Below are 15,126 nucleotides of genomic sequence, written 5' to 3' on the forward strand. Positions count from 1 at the left end.
GGAAAACAAAAGGCTATGACACCTTCATAATCCTCTTACAGACTAGAACAAACTCATTCATTGCCTTTAATCACAATTTATAAGGAACATTCTGAAAGCACAATTTTTCTGTGTTTTTGAAGTATAGCTATATTAGGGATTTTCAATTAAGGCATATTCATTAGCCCTCATTTGTCTGCAAAATTTAGAACAACTACAATGGGGAGATGTGACTGTGACATGCACTTCAAGATGGAAACATACCTTTTCAAGCTCACTGTTTGTGCTTGCAAGACTAGTTTTTGTACTGCTATCAAAAGATGGAATGGGAACTATGACTTCTTCAATTGATTCTTCTTCATGAAAAGTTCTTGAAAGGAATAAACAACTCATGGTTTCTCCCTTTTTTGTGAACAGAATTAGATCCTTCGCAATCCTCATGGAGCCACTGTGAAAACATGATATCCCATGTAGTTCATTACATTACCAGTTATGAATGTCATGAGTAAATCAATGTTCCACTCTGAGCTTGTATATCCCACTCTGAGCTTGTATATCCAAGATATTTCGAAGGGATTAAGCCCTTCTTCTTCATTGAATGTCAATATATAACCAGATATGAACTGTAAATGCTCACGTTTTTCATTATATATTGCAGTTATGTGTAAATTTGAACCTTTGCCACATGTTTGCCGCCACTTCATTGAAAGTATTATGATCAACATAATGAACGATATTCACCACAGATTAACTCTATAGGTCATTAAGTATTCAAATACGCAATTAGCTGAAATAGAAATAATTAATTTATTTGACTGCTGTCATTGTATCACCTCTTTATATAGCAAGTGTAATTGCCTCTTGTCAAGTCCTTCAAACTTTATATTCCAAACTTTGAAAGCTCATTAGATATGCAAACTATAAATTAGCTGACATGAAAACTTAAATGCAAAATGACTTCCAATATTGGTATAACGTGGTATAATCATCAATGTACATACCATGTTATGCCAACTTTGATCAAATAAATCCAAGTATATATCCCTAAATAGATACACAAATTAGGAATTGGCTGAAGCAAAAATGCTTAATGCCTGTCAATAATGTTAACCAACATAATGGTATCTTTAATGTACATAGCAAATTTCATCAATTTTTATCATGTAAATTCAAATATATATCCCTCATTTCAAAAATTCATTAAATATGCAAATTAGGAGCTGGATGAAGTAAAAATGCTTACTGACTTTCAATAATGTTCTTTCATAGTATCTTTAATGTACATAGCCAGTTTCGTCAACTTTGGTCTCGTCAATTCAGATAAATACCCCTAATTAGGAAAGTTCATAAAATATGCAAATTAGGAATTGGCTGAAGTAAAAATGCTTAATGACATTTAATAATGTTCTATCGTAGTATCTTTAATGTACATAGCAAGTTTCATCAATTTGGGTTATGTAAATTCAAATATATATCCTTAATTTCGAAAGGTCATTAAATATGCAAATTACGATTTGGATGAAGTAAAAATGCTTAATGACTTTCAATAATGTTAAATCATAGTATCTTTAATATGGATACCAAGTTTCGTCAATTTTGATTGAGTAAATTCAGATATATACCCCTAATTAGGAAATTTCATTAAATATGCAAATTAGTAATTATCTTTCACGTCACCACTTAATAACTTTCACAGCTGATATATCTTGATGTGATCAACATTTGTAGCAAATCTCATCAAATTGTGTGCAGTCGTTCTCAATATATATCCGTTTTTTTCTAAAATCATTAATTATGCAAATGAGCAAAAAGTAAGCAAGCCACATCCACCAAAAACTAATCAGTTCTTGCCATTTACAAACTGCATCTATGTACCAGATTTGATTTTGATCTGATGAGCCGGTTTTGAGATATTGAGCACACAGACAGACAGACAGCCAGACAGACAGACAGACAGACACAGCCAGACAGACACACAGACAGACAGACATCGCTGCGACACATGCTCACCTGTGTGAACACGTGAGCAAAAAATGCAATCCAGTGTTTGAGTAACCAAAATTACTTTGCTTGGCATTTCATGGAAAATGATTACAACTTCAAAGTTATCTATTTTGTATTTGTCTTCGCGTTCATGTGGAATCTCGTTTCCCACTTCAATGTTTCAATCATGTGATGATAGTATAAATTGAGACGCCAATCTATAAATAGCGTAGGATGAATAATTAAAGCTTAAGCCAATTTAAACAGAAAAAAGATCACAGATTGTAACCCAAAATGATAAAAAACAAATGTTGCTTAACTAGTAAATTAACATCTGCAACAATGAAGTAAAGGGTTACATATTAGGATTTCCCTGTAATAAGGAATACTTACGACTTTAATCCATTACCATACTGACCAATCATACTGCTGTCCAATGCCCTTTTTGATGATTTACCAAATGTTATAATGCTTGCAGCTTCACCTATATGATCATATGACAAGTATAACCAGTATAGAAATAAAATGTTAATTTACATTATATGATAGAATAATTTAAACTTGAGAGTGCAATACACTAATACTAATTATAAGCAACAATCTGCTAGAAGATGGTCCCTAAAGAAATACAAAACTTTGTGTAAATAATTGAGGTGTACACATATTCACTCACCTGGGTCCATTCCTTCTCCATCGTCAAGAAAACATAACATGTAACCCCCTCGAACACCTTCACGCTCAACTGCAAAACAGATACAATGCAGTAAACTTTACTCTTTATGTATTTTGAACAAGAACGTGAGGAAATTCATGTCAGCATGCTGTATATTGATTAGTTGTGGGTTTGAGTAATCATCTTTCATGTCAACGTATGTCATGTTGCAGTCCATTATCCTTGAGCAAAGTTAGAGAGACGTCTTGCTGCATCGAATAGTGAGACCCCGTCCATCAGGACAAAAGTGTGAAGGGTTTCACACTGTGAAATCAATCTTGGAGACCTTGGACAAACTACAAGTGTTCTTAAATACTGCCTCATGACACTTCTTTTTGCAGTCAAATTGGAAATCTTTCATGGAATGTCATGACAAGTACCAAACTATAGCCACCTACAATCCAAGATCAGTTTATGTTATTATTTATGTATCAGGTTGTATCAAATGTAGCATCTGTTAACATGTAATGATGTAACATATTTCATAACGCCCAACAGTATGATCACATGATTATGATTGTTGCTTATGCCATACATGGCCAATTCACACAATCTGTAAAATGGTTTTACAGGTGAAAACTATGAGAACATGGTAATCTTACAGCCCTGTTGGATTATGTCGCAAAACATATTCACAAACATATGTGAGTCCCAGAGTATTGTCTGTTGCAACTTTTAGGAAATCAATTCATATACGTCTGCAAGTTTGTAGTGACTCCAGACAAAAAGAATATAACTTTATGCAAATAATGGCCACCCAGCAACAATGCTGGATTATTTCAATACGGCAAAATCGAGATGCATGTTTAACTTGTGAAATGTTGTCCTTTTACAGTTTTGATAGCAACCGACTGTCAGGTTAATACAACAAATTGACCATGGGCCTGGATTCTATCACAAAAGAAAAATCTGATTTAGTGTAGTGTCCTTCTGATGACATTAACATGCCTCGCCCATCAAGTTTGTATCCTTAATTTCAGCATTTAAGCATTATCTGCATTACCAGTACCAGACAATGCACTGTGGCAAAATTTGCTACATATATCTGCCCAGTGGGTAAATTTGCTATTTATATCTGATATTTATATCTTAGTCCAACAGTGATATTTGCATATCATAGAACAGGGACAAAAAATCAAAGGGGAGGATTACAATGTGAGTTATTGATATGGAAACTGTAGCTAGTAGGGAATGAAATTTGCCCTGAAACAATGCTAGAGGCTATTCAGAGATGGGCTGCATGGGGCAGTTTCTTTTTCACAGACATACCTTCCTATAAAAGCAGACAAGGTCAGTTTCAGATGACAATACTTGCTTATTGTATCACCATATCACTTTGCTAAAGCAGGTTATATAATATCAAATTTCTGACATTAACAAGTTTTGAACTAAAACCATGGCTGAGTTTTCAAAGATGGAAAAAAACTCAAAAACAGGCAATCTTGTCCTGTACCTCAAAACTAACTGATATGAAAGGTTGTAGATAATAATTTTTTTGTACTTACAATGAAAAAATCAATGCATGCATGTATGTATAAGTAACGATTCACAAGGTAAGAATGACATCATATGATCATAACCTGGATGTCTGACAACATTTTAGAGTATGGATCAAAATCTCATTTATTCATATGTTATACTGTATTATATTTCAAAGAAACCAACTCATATTTTATTTAAATACGATTGGTGCCACATGTGGCCCAATAGGATGTACTCACTTCATGCCTGTCCTATCTGACATCAAATCTTGGTAGGTCTATATGTCTTTCTTTCACAGATGTATATGTACTGTGTTGCATGTGTTAATAGTGTGTGCGTTTTCATATATCCAAATATGTCAGCAATAAATGTCATTAGAATGCTACTCATCAGCATATTTCAACTTTGGGGAAGAGTCACGTGTCTTTTGTTTCATGAAAAATATAATAATGACAAGTGTTTAGTGGTTTAAAATCATTAAAAATTACACCTCAGAGAATGGGTAGAAATCGAAGGTTTCTAAGTCTTTCTAAATTCCATGCAAGTTGATTTAGTGGTATACATGAGATATGGTGCCCTTTCTGTATTATCTCTTACCTGCATTGACTTCAATTCTTGTGGCACCTGCATCCCTAAAAGAACAAAATTAAAATAAGTGAATAATCCAATAAGACTATGCATTAACTTTAAGACAGAGAAATATAGACACACAAAACATTATACTGTCGTGGCAAAAAATGACAAGAATATGTACATGGTTGTCAAAATTTCAATGCAGGAAAGCAAAGCTTTCATCAAAAAACTAAGTGCGTTTTGCCTCAACCCCTCCCCTAAACAAAAGTTTGGAAGTGTGAAAATCCAACCATGCCTGATTCTGTATCAGCATACCTACAATCAGTAATTATGTTGCTGTGAAATCATGCATACACTGCCAATCCCCCTCTCCTTGCATACTCCTCTAAATTCAATCTTTGTTAGCGCCAACTCGACAATTACGCAACCAAAAGAATGAAATGAATTGAAACAGTGTATCCAAAATGATTGTTGCGTTATTTTACTCCTATGCTGAACCACACGTATTTCTAAGGAATGCTGGTGTAGTGGTGGTGTTGCCTGGCCTGGTACATTCCAAACAATAAAGCCATATTTTGCGATATATAAAAACATGTAGTGGGATGTTGCTATACAAAAACATGTAGTGCGATTTTTGCGCACGGTAATCGAAATACAGCCAAACCCTGTTCCCCCTAAACACAGAAATGGCCTTTACCACGCACGTATGTGTTTTAATTATCTGCAGCCACTAATGTTGCTGTCACTCTAGTGACAATAACTACATACATGTATTGCAACAATCATGAAAACTATGCCAAGATTTGATATTTCATTAAGCTACATACAGTATTTTTTGTTATGCCTTTTTAGGCATTTGGCAGACATGTTGCATGTTGATATATTTAACCCTTTCACCCCCAGTTCCCTGTATACAGGTCCAACTTTACCATAGAAAACAATGGATGTGGGACAAACCATGGTGGTGAAAGGGTTAAACATTATACTATCATGGCAAAAAATGACAAGAATATGTACATGGTTGTCAAAATTTCAATGCAGGAAGCAAAGCTTTCATCAATTTGCATATACAGGTTTACTAAATTTAACTAAACTGTGCACAAATCATTGGAATAAGCTGCTCAACATAGATGTACAAGTTAACAAGTATTTATCAATGACCAGTCCCCACATATTATGATGCAACTGGACTAATGTAACTGAATGAAAGGTGATACCATGTACTGATTAGAATGTGTGAAGTCACAATGCATTATCCCGGACAAATTTGACTATACTAACTTGTATAACAAGAAAATGACATGCAGGTGTACGAAATACCAGTAGAGTAATGTCCTTGCACTGATTTTGAAAGAAATCAGTTCAGGTATTGCTGTGTTATGAATTTACAAAAAAATTGCAACACCAAAAAATCAAATCATCATGCATGTATATGACATAGGGTTATGCCCTTGTACCAAGTATAAAACAAACTGGTTCTGGAATAGCTCAGTGATGGCAATGGATACGAAATAAATCACAACAAAAAGCCTACGGTGCAGCTATACAACATCATATCATGACCAAAGTCAAGCTGTATAATGCATAATTATGGAAAATGATTTCCTTGTATCAACTTTGAAAGAAATCAGTTCAGGCATATTTGAATTTACACAGTTCTTGACATGACAAATAATGCTGAAACAAGATGGCAGTTTAGCAGTCATCACTAATCATATTGGAAAACAATCTATGTGCACATGAATGACATAAGGTTATGTCCTTTTGCCACGCTTTGAAAGAAATTGGTTGAGGTTTGTCTGAGTTGAGGCTTTAGACATGAAAAGGTTGAAATGAAATGGTCTGGCAGCAATATTGGATTCTATCATGAAACAAAATGATGTGCATATGCATGACATAGACCTATTTCCTTGTATCAACTTTGAATGATTTTGGTTCAGGCATCTCGGTAAAAGCTTGCGGACTGACAGACAGACGCACTGACATTACCAAAACTGCAAGTCGCCCCAGATGACTTAAGAAACTAGGCCTCACATCAAAGCTACAACAGTGACGAATTTCACACATAATGGCCGGTAGAGTTGACTTTTCAGATCCTCAGATTCAGATCCTCAGATCCTCAGATTCAGATCCTCAGATCTCAGACTTCAGATCCTATAACTTCAGATGCAGATTCGAATTTACAAGCCTTTTACAATACCCGTATTGACAGTATGATTGCAATATTCAAAATAATAATTTGAATATGACATGTACAAGGCAGTTATGAAAACAAAAAAAGTCAACAAAACGTTTTCGCTCGACAAGTTTCAACGAACACGGGTCTACAATTACAGATTAGCTAACTTGCTTCTTCCGACCCCTGAATTCTGATTTAGCCCGGGGTCACTTGCCTCCAACATGGATTAGTTATATTTCCTCACCATAAATATTACGAACGATGGTAAAATACGGACTGTCGATAGCCAGCATTTACATGATTGTCGCAGTCTTGATCGTTCGATCGCGCGCGAGTGTGTTTATCTCTATGAGGGAACATTCACGTGATGACATAACAAGTGGAATCATTGTGCACCCTGTCTTCGACAGATGACGTTCTGATTCTGAGATCGAAGTTTTTAAGTTCAAGATTCAAGATAGAAATAAAATAATTTCTAAAGCCTTTTCAAATCTAAATTATATTTTATTTATCAGCATATTACATCAAACTTTGAAAATTGTGAAATTTTAATTATGAATCTGCGTCTGAAGTTATAGGATCTGAGGTCTGAGATCTGAGGATCTGAATCTGAGGATCTGAATCTGAGGATCTGAAAAGTCAACTCTACCCATAATGGCCACTTAAATGCCCTCTATGTATTTCCAGATCACTTTGAGACTCAACTATGAAGCTTCATCTCATAGTTTTACCAGATTTACATTCCATGTAGAATTAAACAAGTCATTGTCAATGACATGCCCCCACCTTTGATTTAGGTGATTTGATTATGTTCACTGAAGTCAAAATAATACACCAATTAGAATGTGTGACTGGTAAGCATAGGTATATATAGTCCTACCTGTACTTCATAGCACCTTGTTTTTGTGTCAAGTTAGAATGAAATTGGTAGTGGCATGTCTGAGTTATGGCTCTGGCCTGACAAAAATTTACAAACATTTAAAAAATGGTCCCAAGGTGGCCATATTAATGACCACTAGGATAGCCATATTAGATCACATTGCAAAACAAATTGATGTGCATCTGTACCTGTCTTGGCACAAGGGCAGAACAAGAATGGACATCTGGGACAATGACACTGCCATCTTATATAATGATCTAACAAGGTGCTTAACCTAAATGAAATTAAATTATTCAAACCAACATTGAACGGGCGAAAGTCAAATTACAGGATCAGGTACCCACTACCCATTACTCTGTGGAGCAATGAGGAGCACAGTGCCTTGCTCAAGGGCACAACACTGTCTTGAACTCACCATCCTCCGACAGGGAATCCATCCTTCAACAACTTGCGAGTCTGCTTTAGTCACTGAAAACATTACGAACCAGACTGACACCTCAAACTCACATTATTCAAAGTACAAGCATAACCAGATTTGAACTGAAAATGCGCATGTTTCAGTATATCGTGCAGTTGTCTGTAAATGTAAACTTTTGCCACATGTTTGTAACTTCATTGAAAGTGTTATGATCAACATCATCAACATTAATTTCAAAGGTCATAAAGTATACAAATATGTAATTAGCTGAAATAAATATACTACATTTCTTTGACTGCTGTCCTTGTATCATCATTTTATATAGCAAGTGTGATTGCCTTTGGTCAAGTCCAAGTTATATATGGCAAACAGGGAAAAGCTCATTTGACATGCAAATTATAAATTAGCTCACACGAAAATGGAAAATATCTTTCACTAATACAACATAATTGTGTCACTAATATACATAGCAAGTTTCATAGTTAAATAGGCAAATTAGTAACTTGCTGATGTAAAATGCTAAACAACTTTCCTTAACATTTTATCATAGTTTCTTTAATGTACATAGCAAGTTTCAATGACTTTGATAAGTCAGTCAAGATATATTACTAATGAGAAAAATGTGTTAATTATGCAAATTAGTAATGAGATAAATAAAAACAAAAAACAACTTTTGGTAATATCATATCATAGTATCTACAATGTACATAGTAAGTTTTGTCAACTTTGGTCGTCAATCAAGATATATTGATGAAGAAAGTTCGTTAAATATGCAAATTAGTGATTAGCTAAAGTGACAATGCTAAATGACTTCAATAATGTTATATTATAGTATCTTCAATGTACACAGCACGTTTTGTCAAATTTGATCAAGTCAATTCAGATATATTTCTCCAATTAAGAAAATTCGTTAAATATGCTAATTAGTAATTAGCTGAAGTAAAAATGCTAAATGACTTTCAGTAATGGTTCAAATCAGTATCATTACTGTTCATTGCAAATGTTGTTTACTTTGATCAAGTCAATCCAGATATATCCCTAATACAAGAAAGTTCCTTTAAATATACAAATTTGTAATTAGCTGAAGTCAAAATAGTCAATGGCTTTCAATGTTTTAACTAAGTATATTCGATGCCCATCATAAGTATCATCAACTTCGATCAAGTCAATTCAGATACATATCCCTAATTAGGAAAGCTATTTAAATATGTAAATTTGTAATGTTTATCTAAAACTGCTAAAATAACTTTCATGAATTGTTATATCAGTATATCTCAAATATACATAGCAAGTTTTGTCTATTGTGATCATGCAAATCCAGATATAATTGGTGATTAGCTGAAGTGAAAATGCTAAATGACTTTCAATGCCGTTTCAACCTAGTATCATCAATATACATAGCATGTTTCGCCAACTTTGATCGAGTTATATCTAGGTAAATATCCCAAATTAGGAAAGTCCATTAAATATGCAAATTAGGAATTGGCTGAAATGAAAATGCTTACTGACTTTCAGTAATGTTAAATCATAGTACCTTCAATGCATACATCAAGTTTTGTCAATTTTGATTGTCAATTCAGATATATATATATATATATATATATATATATATATATATATATATATATATATATATATTTATCATTAATCAGGAGTTCATCAAATATGCAAATTGGCAATTAACGTTCATGTCACACCTTTATGTCGTTCATTATGGATAAATCGTTGTGTCATCAACATTTGTAGAAATGTCATCAAATTCTGTGAAGCCATTCTCACACGACCCAAAACTAATAAGTTCTTGCCATTGGCATATGGTACCTGTCTACCAAATCTGACTTGAATCCGTTCTGGCATTCTTGAGATATCGTGTAAACAGACAGACACACACACACAAAGAGATGACATGCATCGGTAAGGCATTAGCTCACGTACATGTACACGTGAGCTAAAATGACCATCAGGCTAACATATTGTACAGCGAGATAAATTGACGTGAATCCGAATGTCATGGCACTGCCCTTCTGTCAAGTTTGATTGACATTGATCCTGTAATGTCAGAATACTGGCTCAAAACAATCGAAAATTAACTTTAAATGAAACGAGTCAAGGCATGTATAAATTATAGCTCTTCGTACAAATAGCCACCTTACCGCCATATTGGATCACATGACAAAATAAATCGAAGTCCAATTATGCCATGGTATGTTGCCCATATACCAAGTTTGAGACATTTTGTAGAGACATGTCCAAGAAACGACGACGGACAGACGGATGCAGGGATGTACGCATGGACAGAACATAATCCATCAATCCCTATTCCGGACTCAGTCCTTGTGCTAAGTTTGAATTATATCAGTCAAGTAATGCCTGAGCGATGGCTCTGGAAGGACATCAAACAAAATGGCTGCCAGACTGCAATATTGAAATGTGAGATAAAGTGCCGTCTATCTGCGCGTCATTGTACTAGGTCCTTCTGCGAAGTTTGATTGAATTCGGTCATGTCAGAATACTGGCTTAAGACCGACAAAAACAAAACAAAATGGCCAAAAACCGCCCATACGTAACCATGTCATAACATAAATGAAAATGTATATACAAGTCATAAGGCGTATGTAAATTGTAGCCATCTGCATGGCCTCCTGGCCATATTGGATCGGAAGACAAATAAATCAACGTGCACCAATTTCGAGACAAATCATTAATCAGTCATGTCCGAGAAACAGTTCTGGTTGAAAAAACAGATTGACCACAAATCGCCCGTACGTAACCGTGTCATAACATAAATGAAAATGTATATATGTCATAAGACGTGTGTAAATCTCTCTGCACGGCCATATTGGCTCGAATGACAAAATAAATCAACGTGCCTATGTATGCCGTCGTGTATTGTCCTTCTACAAAGTTCGAGACAAATCACTAATCAGTCATGTCCGAGAAACAGCTCCGGACAGACGGGCACACGCACGCACAGACAATGGCGAGCAGAGGAGTTCCTGCAATGTATGCTCATCGGAACAATCTTTGAAAACACAGAAACACGTGTGCGTCTGATTTTCCCCGGCACTTACCTGGCGTTGTCCAATAGTTCTGCCAACGCTCCGAACAGAAATTCATGGGTAGTTCTTGAAGTAAAAAAAAGAACAGTACGTAAAGGTCGAGAAGAAATTTAGGATTGCTGAAATCTCTATCAGTTCTTAATCGAGTTGCGTTTGGATAATACAGTGAACGGGTTAAAGGTAAAAGACGTCAGAAATTTTGTTTTGTGGGATGGCTGGAAGGAAGAATGACTGGCACGAAAGGACAGGCATGTTGCAGGTAACGCGCCGCTTTTCGTAAGGCAGTTTAAATTGCATGCACTCTGCAAGAGTCACACGCTGGCTAATGTTTTTTTTTTGCAATGACCACATCTCTGGACGATTTTATATCATGTTGGAGTAACGTATCTTCTGTAAAAATATACAGGGAATTCCAAGCAATATGATAAGCATATGCGCTGCAAAGATGTACCGTGACAAGCTTGAGAACTTCAATCTCGTTCGTCGTATCTTTAACTTGAGGCTCAAGAATTGATGAAATAGTCGCACTAATACAATTTCCACGATCATCTTGTCGGTCCCTTAAAACTAACATTTGCAAATGAAATCTCGAAACCCCATCACGGACGTATTCATTTCATCTGCAGCTGTTCTTAAAATCATTTTCACATCAAATACGAGGTAATTCGCGGGTGCCTCCTTCAGTTATTTCCTATACTCTTTTGAACATTATTTCCACACCAAAAATTTCTTGAATAAATCACCAGACAATACTTTTCAATGCCGTGGAATTCATCGTTGATAACTGAGGACTATTGAATTTAACCGATGGTTTTATGCTTGTTTGGTCCGACACCAAATTTATGCACTGTACAACTTCGATGAGTTGATCTTGCAGGAATCTCAGTAGACAAGTCGTAATTTCGCATCCTAAAGTGTATCCGGGTTGATTGACATATATATTACCATAAAGACAAGTTTCATATAAGGTTGTATGGTTGCACAATGATTCAAAAATTGGTTACCCAAACGGCATAATAATATTCGATATTGGTATCTACGAAATGCTCGCGTGGGAAGTCCACACGAAAAGATTGCAAACTCGCACAGACAGATGGTAATTTATACATCTCTCGGTGCATAAATATTAAATAGTAATTTACCATCTCTTGTTTACGCGACCTCGATACATATGAATATGTTGGAAGTTTGGGTGGAGTATGGCTAAACAGATTGAGTAATCAAATGCAACCTATCGGCGGAAACGGAGTTGTTGTCAGCAGACACATTAGATTAAATTATGCATGCCGCGGTACTTTATAGTCTAGAGGACCGCCTCGTCAAAAAACAATATTTCAGATATAGTAGATATACCTCTGTACACTCTTTGCACCCAGATCCCAACGAAAATGAACGTTATTGGCCTACAGAAGAAATAACCTTTGTGCGGGTTGTAGGTTAGTTAATAAATAACACACCGAGTTTCCATATACCAAATAGAAAATGCCATATATAACTATTGTGATATACCATTTATCACTTCACTTCTTGCGCAATTTTGACGACAATCACGACCTGCATCATGCATGCATACTGGTAAATTGCCTTACGAATAACTGTTATATATTACATGCCAATATTTGATAAGTGTAGCATGGGAATGCTGCTATTTCAGGTACATGAAACCGCTCTGAAAAGTATGCTGAACGTAAATTATCTCCATGCCCTACGAGGAAAAGATGTTTAGTATAATGCACGACTATATATGCAAGGTCGCAACGTGACTACATATAGTTTCTGCACTGTTATCGAAATCAGCTCTTCTGAGCAAACGATCAGCCATGTTGCTGAGCTCGTACGTGATCTACCATCTTGGGTTTTCATTCTTCAACTTGACACTCACGAGTTTGTGTGAAGGTACTTGACATCCAACTGCGCCCGACTCAAGCTTTGATACAGATCCATTCTGTCGACTGTGTCAGGACTTTGTTGAGCCCGAATAGAGAACCAGAATCGAAGGTCAACACTGCCTCGCTTCGCTGTTTTTAGAACAGCCCACTCTGTGTACGCTTTGCGCTTGGAATCCTTGGACCTGTCTGCAACTCGATCGTGTATGAAGACAACGTTGGGTTCTTCGCGTAGTCATGTAGATGTTCCCATGTAAATATGGCGAGTGACATTCCTGTGCGTAAGACTGTTAAATCGTGCAATTATGCTATATGAACTTCGCCCATTCTTATGATCAGCTCAGTGCCATGCCAGTCCATGAGCATTACCGAATGTATCGTAAAATGTGCCTGACAACTTACTCAGTGACTGGAAAAATATTTTAACATCCGCGTCTCGTGACTATTAAAAATAGTACGCACTGTAATGACACTATTTCAATAATTGTAAATGATAAAATTACTGCATTTGACCCAGTAATTTGATCGTTTTAGCAACAAAATGCAAAAAGAACTTCCACTGTTCTCAAACACGGGAAAATATAACGCCACACATCGATGCGATGGATGGCATGGCATGCAGCATGCAGACATGAAGGTACTGGGTACGCGTGCGTTTTTTTTTTTAGGCGGATTGATTTCGAGTTGTTTACTGTAAAATGTCACATTTCATGAAGGTTGGTAAAGATCAGCAGCTCTGGAGAGACGGGACGTCGAACCACCACATTTTCCCGACACTGCGTAATGCTTTCTGTAACGTAACGTTATTATTTTTGCAATTTCAGATACTGAACCATATTTCAAATCAATGCAGTTGACCCTTGAACGTCTTTGCTGCATGTGGAAGATCGTGAACGAAGAAAGAAGACTGCAAAACGCCCAATATGGCGGATGGCGTTCACGACAAAGCTGGTACACAACACAATGGATCCCCGGAATGGGCGTAATGAGAAGCTGAACTGTGTTTGTCACTGTGGCCATATTATATGAAATAATTCCTCTTATGTCATTTCATCCCTTTTGTTGAATTCGTCCTGAAAGGAAAAAAATACCAGGTAGCGTTGGTACCATGCTTGGAAGCTTCTCTGAACATGTACTGTGTATGTCGTCAGATTGTTATCTGTCGAATTATTTTTGCATACTAATGAGGACATGACGTTTGTTCTTATCGCCCGAAGAGATGAAACCGAGAAAATTTTTGTCACTATAAAATACATGGTTCTATTTAGTGTGAAGAAAGCTTTAGATCTTAGTACTCAGATAAGCGATTGCGGTTAGAGTTGGCATATTGGTAAGCTTATCATGTTGTTGAATACTATACAAGCCGTACTGTAGTTTATGCGGTGTAATGTATGACTTGAGTGTGTAACTTGTACTGAAGGTCATTTGGTAAGGCACACCCGTCTCGTTCCGACAAAATGTATCTGACAGCGAGCGTCGTTGACCTGGCTGTAGCTGCTGGGCATTGTCGTCTTCGCAGACTTGTAATCGAGGTCATGACCTTCACGACAGCCCGGCAGAGGCAGTCTCTCATACAGTACTTAATCGAATATCAGAAAGTGTGCTTTTTAACGCCTAATTTATGAATAAATTATACTTTTTATCGGACTCTCGCGTCATGTGGTTCTTTTGAGTGTGGACTGTCATGGCATTTCGAAAAAATGAAGAAAAGAAGTAGCGCAGGTAGGTAGGCCATATAAATGTATCACTCGACCAGTAACAGTATGACAATTTTAGTGAAGGTTGCCAAAGGGCTATAATGACTCATACGTCACATTTTTCATGACCGTAATTCAGTCTATTATTATTAAACTTACCTGGCAATATCGGACTTCCAAGTGTGCTGAATTCTTGTTAGAAGCGTTAAGCGACAAGGATACAAATATCGTGCGTCGTAATTTGCGCGCATGTTGAATACAGATAGCCAGCGAACTGA

The 15,126-nt window shown here is 36.2% G+C and overlaps 1 protein-coding gene across 2 annotated transcripts in view; it reads right to left on the reverse strand.

The window, feature by feature from the left end:
* LOC139145225 (ATPase MORC2A-like) overlaps positions 1-13,560 on the reverse strand; it is a 45,349-nt gene extending 31,789 nt beyond the window's left edge. The window contains exons 1-6 of one of the 2 annotated variants that reach the window (XM_070716247.1): positions 13,148-13,560; positions 11,278-11,331; positions 4,754-4,788; positions 2,636-2,704; positions 2,356-2,446; positions 244-427 (exon numbers count right to left, since the gene is read on the reverse strand). In XM_070716247.1, the coding sequence (XP_070572348.1) occupies positions 244-427; positions 2,356-2,446; positions 2,636-2,704; positions 4,754-4,788; positions 11,278-11,331; positions 13,148-13,209 (495 nt within the window). In that variant the 5' untranslated portion in view covers positions 13,210-13,560. The remainder of the gene's footprint in view (positions 1-243; positions 428-2,355; positions 2,447-2,635; positions 2,705-4,753; positions 4,789-11,277; positions 11,332-13,147) is intronic. The other variant, XM_070716248.1, reaches the window with a different exon arrangement.
* Positions 13,561-15,126: the final 1,566 nt, after the last annotated feature.

The sequence above is a fragment of the Ptychodera flava genome, chromosome 12 (genome assembly GCF_041260155.1).
Source record: "Ptychodera flava strain L36383 chromosome 12, AS_Pfla_20210202, whole genome shotgun sequence".
Lineage (NCBI taxonomy): Eukaryota > Metazoa > Hemichordata > Enteropneusta > Ptychoderidae > Ptychodera > Ptychodera flava.